The sequence below is a fragment of the Alligator sinensis genome, unplaced genomic scaffold (assembly GCF_000455745.1).
Source record: "Alligator sinensis unplaced genomic scaffold, ASM45574v1 scaffold900_1, whole genome shotgun sequence".
NCBI classification, from domain to species: domain Eukaryota; kingdom Metazoa; phylum Chordata; order Crocodylia; family Alligatoridae; genus Alligator; species Alligator sinensis.
Genome location: NW_005842882.1, coordinates 541,041 through 548,813, shown reverse-complemented (window position 1 = coordinate 548,813; position 7,773 = coordinate 541,041). Strand labels below are relative to the sequence as shown.

The 7,773-nt window shown below is 47.9% G+C and overlaps 1 protein-coding gene across 7 annotated transcripts in view; it reads left to right on the top strand.

Moving 5' to 3' along the window:
* The window catches only part of LOC102368475 (butyrophilin subfamily 1 member A1-like), an 18,147-nt gene that overhangs the window by 6,573 nt on the left and 3,801 nt on the right, over positions 1 to 7,773 (top strand). For 4 of the 7 annotated variants that reach the window (XM_006035861.2, XM_025192034.1, XM_006035863.2 and 1 more), the window contains exons 5-8: positions 1,076 to 1,180; positions 3,663 to 3,683; positions 5,369 to 5,395; positions 7,033 to 7,065. In XM_006035861.2, the coding sequence (XP_006035923.1) occupies positions 1,076 to 1,180; positions 3,663 to 3,683; positions 5,369 to 5,395; positions 7,033 to 7,065 (186 nt within the window). Of the gene's footprint in view, positions 1 to 1,075; positions 1,181 to 3,662; positions 3,684 to 5,368; positions 5,396 to 6,523; positions 6,618 to 7,032; positions 7,066 to 7,773 lie in introns of all 7 variants that reach the window. The other 3 variants (XM_025192033.1, XM_025192032.1, XM_025192030.1) reach the window with 1 other exon arrangement.

Below are 7,773 nucleotides of genomic sequence, written 5' to 3'. Positions count from 1 at the left end.
CCCCCCCCCCCCCCCCCCCCCCCCCCCCCCCCCCCGCCATTCTTTGGGTCTGACCCCTCTTCCCCCCTCCCCCGTTTGGATTCTACTCTGCCCCACGTCAGTTCTGCCCCTGCCCCCCCGAAACCTCCCGTTTGGGCCTGACCCTGCCCACCCTGCTTTGTGTAGTACCACGCTCCTCCACTCCACCCTGGTTCGGGTCTGACACTGCTCCCCTCTCCGTCCCCCGCTACTAAGGGTCCTACACCGCTTCCCAGTTCAGGTCCAACTCCACCCCTCCTCCTCCCTGGTTTGGGTCCACCCTCGCTCCCGCTCCTCCACTCCAAGTCCAACCCCGTTTCCTACCCCTCCCTTCCCACTTCAGGTCCAACCCTGCCCCCTTCCCCTCCCTTCAGGTCTGACCCTCCTCCACCCCTCCTCCCCACTTCAGATCCACACCCCCCCCGCCCCCCCCAATTAGGGTCTGCCCTGGCTTTTCTGAATGGTGGACCCTTCAGCATATCATTCTGTAAGTGTGATTTTTTTGGCTTTTATGCACTGTTTAGATACATAATAGTGCTTGCCCTAGATCTTCCTTCTGAGCACGCTCAGTACCCCGAACTGTCTGTGAAGATACTGGAGCATGTATGTAATTCCACATAGATCCCAAAGCTTTACTCAGAAAAAAACCTAACCTACGGCTAGCAGTTGTTTCATGATGGAGAACATGGAGGGGGATTTAAAGTGTTTCTGGATTTAGTGTCTAGCAGGATCACATAAAGATTGATCCTCTGCCATTACAGATAGAAAAAGAATCCAAATACTACATAATTGCCAAAAATTGCAGTTACATGGCTACATAATTTCCACTTAGCCATATAAAGATGAGATAGCATATTTCCTGTTTAGTCATGATAAATCACTATTGCAAGTCAGTCCATATTGCTGATTTTTTATATCCTGCCAGCAGTTGCTGCTGTCATTCATATCTCAGTCAGCTCCTGAGAGGAACTGTTAATGGATGGCCTTGGAATAAATACATTAGATTTTTTTCCACCAATAACAAACTAAAGCAAGCCCTGGGCTTCTTGTTTTTCAGCTCTCTTTTTTCCAAGCGTGAATCCCTGGATGGTGGCCCTGAGCGTGATCCTGGTGGTTGTGTTAAGTTTCATAATCCTGAATGTATACCTCCTCAGAATGAAAGGTAAATACAGGGGGGGGAATGTAGTGTAGTTAGTGAATAATTTCATTCTAATAAATCAAAGAGTGCATGAATAAGATTTTACGGCAGCCAGCCAAAGGCAGGCAGGTAGGCACTGTGCCACACACCAAACCTCCAGCACAGCAAAGTGCAATTGCCAGGGGGTGTTGCTTGTCTGGGGGTGGGGGGAATGGGGGGCTAAAAATAGCCCCTGGTCCTAAGTGGGGGGTGGCACACAGCCCTCCAACACCCCATGCCTCCTGAAGCACACTGCTAGCCCCCCTGATTCCACCAAACCCTCTCAGACCCCTCCAAACCCCTTCCCGTGGACACTGATTGCCTCCACAATCGCTGTGATCCCCTGCGCACACTCCACTAGCCCCTTGATCTCCCATATCACCCACTGTGGACACTGTCTTCCCCCTCTTATGCTTCCCATGGATCCTGCTTCCCTTCCCAATCTCCCAGACACCTGACTACACACTCTGCCTACTCCCCCCAGCCACTGTGTGGACACTGCCTGCCCCGCCAGTCCCCCAAACCCACCACTACCCCACCCATCTGAACTTACTTTAGATCAGGTGGCCATTTTTAACTCTAACTGCCCCCTAACTTCCACAAATGTATGTACATACCATTAAGGAAAAGTGGAGCTCTTATTCTGTTAAATTTTCAATAATTTTATGTCCTTGAAATACATCGTATTTGACACACATTGTATGGGTAATCATCTACACACATCTACACTCGTATGGGTAATCAAACACTACAGAATATCTAATGTCATGCCCCCAGTAATCTATGTAAGTAAACAGCTGCTCAGCACCACTGGGGTAGGTGGGGGCTACTTTTCCACTGCTCTCTTCTGGGTCCAGAAGCAAATGAGCTTTTCTAGACGTTGAGCAAGCACAAGAATCTCACGTCATAGATTCATAGATTCATAGATGTTAGGGTCAGAAGGGACCTCAATAGATCATCGAGTCCGACCCCCTGCATAGGCAGGAAAGAGGGCTGGGTCTAGATGACCCCAGCTAGATGCCTATCTAACCTCCTCTTGAAGACCCCCAAGGTAGGGGGGAGCACCACCTCCCTTGGCAGCCCGTTCCAGACCTTGGCCACTCGAACTGTGAAGAAGTTCTTCCTAATGTCCAACCTAAATCTGCTCTCTGCTAGCTTGTGGCCATTATTCCTTGTAACCCCCAGGGGCGCCTTGGTGAATAAATCCTCACCAATTCCCTTCTGTGCCCCTGTGATGAACTTATAGGCAGCCACAAGGTCGCCTCTCAGCCTTCTCTTGCGGAGGCTGAAAAGGTCCAGGTTCTCTAGTCTCTCCTCGTAGGGCTTGGTCTGCAAGCCCTTAACCATACGAGTGGCTCTTCTCTGGACCCTCTCCAGGTTATCCACATCCCTCTTGAAGTGCGGAGTCCAGAATTGCATGCAGTACTCCAACTGCGGTCTGACCAGCGCCCGATAGAGGGGAAGTATCACCTCCTTGGATCTATTTGTCATGCATCTGCTGATGCACGATAAAGTGCCATTGGTTTTTCTGATGGCTTCGTCACACTGCCGACTCATGTTCATCTTGGAGTCCACTAGGACTCCAAGGTCCCTTTCCACGTCCGTGCCACCCAGCAGGTCATTCCCTAAACAGTAGGTGTGCCGGACATTTTTCCTCCCTAGGTGCAGCACTTTGCATTTCTCCTTGTTGAACTGCATTCTGTTGTTTTCTGCCCACTTGTCCAACCTGTCCAGGTCTGCTTGCAGCTGTTCCCTGCCCTCCGGTGTGTCCACTTCTCCCCATAGCTTTGTGTCATCTGCAAACTTGGACAGAGTACATTTCACTCCCTCGTCCAAGTCACTGATGAAGACATTAAAGAGTATCGGTCCAAGGACCAAGCCCGGCGGGACCCGACTGCCCACACCCTTCCAGGTCGAAACCGACCCATCCACCACGACTCTCTGGGTGCGACCCTCTAGCCAATTCACCACCCACCGGACTGTGTAGTCTTTAGACTCTAGCATGTACTGGCTTTTACCTGACATACTAGCACTCCAAAGATGTCCATTTTTTAGAGACGAGCAGGTACTAGATCCCATCCTGAAACCACTAGAGGGATTTGTGTATCACCAGAACATCTCCCTACACAGCTGCTCTTATAAACTTCACAATTTTAGAAGGCAGTGAACGTGCACACAGACTTGATTCACCCGGTCCCATATAATCAAATTCTTAAAAAGCAGATAAAAGCAAATTAGCACAATCAAAGTAGGCACAAAAGAGTTTCCCACTTCTCTAGTCCATGCACTCCAACAAGGATAGGAAGAAAAGGGACACAGCTCTCAGCAACTGGACCCTGGATACTACTGGCAGTATGCAGATAAACACCACAAAGAGGTTGTTTCACAGAGCACGAAGTACCAGGCTTACACTGATGAGGTTGTAGTGAAGCACTTAATCAATGTATCTTTTTTTTTTTCAATCCAGGAAACCTTCAACGAGAACTTGGTAAGTGTTTTTCTGTGTCCAACAAAAGCTTTTTCCGTGGTATTAAATGTAGCTAGACCTAGCGGTTAGATTCCTTCTCTCCATGCTGGAAAGAATAGAGAACTGGCAGCGACACTAAGATGTCCTTTAGTTGGGAATGCTTTGCTCACAGCCCTCAGGTACTCCTTCCTGGCCTCTGTCATTGTTATTAGCCCAGAGCACTGCCGCTGTTGCAGCAGTTCATGGAGTGAAATTGGAATATTAATGTAACCGGAGATGCAGCTATTAATTATTTTGAACAATGGCATAAGATGGCATCACAATGTGGTTGGGAATTGTTTCATAGTTGGTAGGGTTGGAAGGGACCTGAGCAGATCATAAAGTCCAACCCCTTGCCATGGGCAGGAAAGATTATTGAGGTCAAATGACCCCGGCTAGGTGATTATGTAGCCTCCTCTCAAAGACCCCCAGGGTAGGAGCCAGCACCACTTCCCTTGGAAGTTGTTTCCAGATCCTAGCCACCCTGACTGTGCAGTAGTGCCTCCCGATGTCTAGCCTGAACCTACTCTCAGTCAAATTATGGCCATTATTCCTCCTTATTCCTGGTAGTGCTCGGGGGAACAGGGACTCTCCCATTGCCTGCTGGTCCCCCTTGGCAAGTTTTTAGATGGGCAATAGATCCCATCTCAGCCTTCTCTTGTGGAGGCTGAACAGGTTCAGGTCCCCTAGCCTCTCCTCGTAGGGCCTGCCCTGTTGTCCCTGGATCATGCAAGTGGCCCTCCTCTGGACCCTCTCCATGCTGTCCACATCACTCCTGAAGTGCAGCGCCCAGAACTGGATGCAGTACTCCAACTGCAGGCTGACCAATGTCGCATAGAGGGGGGGGATCACTTCCTTGGTCCTGCTATTGATGCATCTGTGGATGCATGACAAGCTGCAGTTAGCCTTCCTGACTGCATCCCCACATTGGTGGCCCATGTTCATTTTGGTATCAATAATGACACCAAGATCCTTTTCTGCCTCTGTGCTGATGAGAAGGGAGTCCCCCAGCCTGTAGGTGTGCTGCTGGTTCTTCCCCCCAGGTGCCGCACCTTGCACTAGTCAGTGTTGAATCCCATCCTATTCTCATCTGCCCACCCCTGTAACTTGTCCAGCTCTAGTTGTAGCCTGTCCCTCTCCTCCAGCGTGCCCACTTCTCCCCCCATCTTAGTGTCATCTGCAAATTAGTAAAGAGACTTAAATGTGTGCCTCATGTATACAAAGCACCCTTAGCCATGGAGAAAATAGGCAGCTTTAGTCTATACTTACAAGAGACACTTCAGTCAGGTCAGAGAATGATTAATGGCGATCTGACCTAAATGGCAATAAGAGGAGTAACTCTGGAGCCAGGCCCTCCCCAGGAAATGGTACAGCAGGTCCAAGTCAGTGGTGTCTTTGGACACTGAGGCTCCCTGGTCCCTGCAATTTAGAAAGTGGCCAAGCAGCACCTAGAGGTTTGACATCACTTTGATGGATGAGGTCTGTATGGATTTACTGACACGAAAGGACAGTGTCCCAGTTAGTCTTCCCACAAGTTGCCCCATCTGTGTCCAGCATCACTCTGGTCATTTTTGGCTTTTGCTTGGGCCAGATGCTCCTAATCTGAGAATCCTTTTACGGCTGCATTTGTTCAGATAAATTCTCACCGCTATTTCTCTTTGTTTTAGGGTGGAAAAGAGCTGTGATCTGTCCAGGTAATGAAAGTTCATATTGAATCAATGGTCTCTTCCTGTTATTTCAATTCCCATTTTTCCTGTCCGGTCAAATTCTTAAGCTCACTAATAGTTTATGGCAAGAAGTGCTTTTTACTAAGGTCAAAGAATTCAAAATCTCCGATGGCCAGATTTTTTTTAAAAGAACCTAAACATCCCGTCCCCCCCCTCCCCCAAACAGCACTTTCTGTTTCCAACTGTGAGTGTAAATGGTAGGTTTTAACCACGGAAGTGCCAATTCCCTTTTTGTACAGGTAGAAATACTGTATCCCCTGGAAGCCTGGACATGTAACTATACCTGTGTCATCTGAGCATGTGCAGCAGGCTGTGTATTGGCCAGGGAGGTGCACTGCTACATAGCTGTCTCCCTTCTGGATGTGTATTGGTGTTTAAACCTCGAAAGTGAGAAATGGCCAGGAATATGTAACTAGCAGGCATCAAACTGAACAAGACGGGGCAACACCCTTGTATTTTAGCTCCTACATTTGCCTTCTTAGGACACTTGTTCAGGAAACCAGAGATCTGGGTGCTTTAAACATCATAGCACCATTCATGCTTTACCCCAGGTTGCCTTGGTATTCCTCCTGAAGCTGGCCTCTGATCAGTCAGTAGAGACAGAGATGTGGGGCCAGGAGAGAAAGAGCAAACTAGCTGTGTCTGGCTCAGTGAGGTGGCTGCAGCTGCCCAGGAAGGGATAGGGCCCTGGGTGCTAGCCTAGAGCCTTGTCCCGAATGGGTCTAAAATATCTGTGCTATGTGGCTCTACAGGAGTTGGGTACATAATAAGAATACGTTAAATCACTCATACATTGAAAGTATCCTCAGATTTTGGCTCCTGCAAAGAACTAGTCACTTAGAAGCACCATCTATCCTGTCTTTGAAATCCTGCCTGGCCCAAGTAGAGGTTGGTTGGAAGAGGTAATAGGAACTTGACAAAGAGGCCTGTAGGTCAGTAATGATATGGACACAGTTTTGATGGGAGGCTTTCGTTTAGCCTTAGACTCAAACATGCCTAAGGCACTTGGATATTTCTGAACATTGTACCCACAGCCCATTATTTCTTGTCTCTTCTCTGTTGCTGGTTAAACACGTTGACCCCCTTTCCTCACAGTGGTACCCTGTCTGCACGGACAAAGACTTACCAGAGCTGGCAACTGTAAAGAAGAAAGTTCAAATCCCCTCCTATGTGACAGTTCCCCAAAATGGTAATGTCATATCACCTGGAAGTAGAAGGAAACACTCTCGTGCTTCCTGCCGCAATTACTCCATAGGCCTGCCCATTCCTGCATTTAACTCAAGGTGGGATTTTCCGTTATATGAAAGGCAGCAGGAGCAGGTCTTCATTAATAGTCTTGTCATGCTTCCAAACAGTGTTTGTAGGGCAAGTTTTCTTTAGTATCAACACCTGTGTCAGCAATAGAGTTGTAAGAAACACCAAAGACCGATAAATGTGTGGTCCTGTGATAGAGAAACCATCACAGTGTCTTTGTCTTGGTTATTAATTATGGCACACTGAAGTTTTAGATATATTTTTTCCCAACGTGATATTGCATGCAATAACGCATTGTTTATACATCTCTTCTAATGAGTTCTCATGTCTGATTTTGTGCTTGCTTTCAGGGCTGGGACAAACTGCACCGCCTCTGGAAAAAGGTACAATGTTCAGATGATATCAATAGCCAAGTCTCCCCAGCACTGGGAGCCTATCAATTTAGATCCTTTAATAGATTAATACTATTTAGATTATCCTATGTATTAATTATTAATTAAGATTAATATATGTATTAATAACTGCCGATCAGAATGAGTGGTGCTGTGTTCTCTGACATTTCTATAGCAGTATTGGTGGATGGCAAAGAGGGTAAGGAATAAGGGATAGATCACTCCACATATATCTAGAGTTTAGCACTCTCCACCTATAGCATTGGCTTTTTTCTCTGTTGGAGGAACTTTTTAAGTTCTTATATTCTTACTGCGTGTGGAAACACATAACAATAACATCACAGATTGGGGACTGGTTCACAACTGTTGTTTGCCAGAGATGTCCACATGTATAGTGCACTAGCACTCTAGGTAAGACAATTACCCTTTAAGCACTGAAGTGCAGTGGCTGTGACAACCAGGCCTGGAACAGAGTGAGTACCCAGCCCAGGATGTCTCACAGCAGATGGGTTCAAGGGAGTTAATTAATAAACAGTGCCAACAAAAGAGGGGGGAAGAGAGGGCCAATAGGATTCTGGCCACGTACCAGAGTAGCCAGTTGCATCAGTGGGCCGGGGGGAGGAGGTGGGAAGAGCAGTGCAATGTGGGATGCCTGGAAGACCAGCCAGACCCATGTCACGGACCACTTGGTATCTGCTG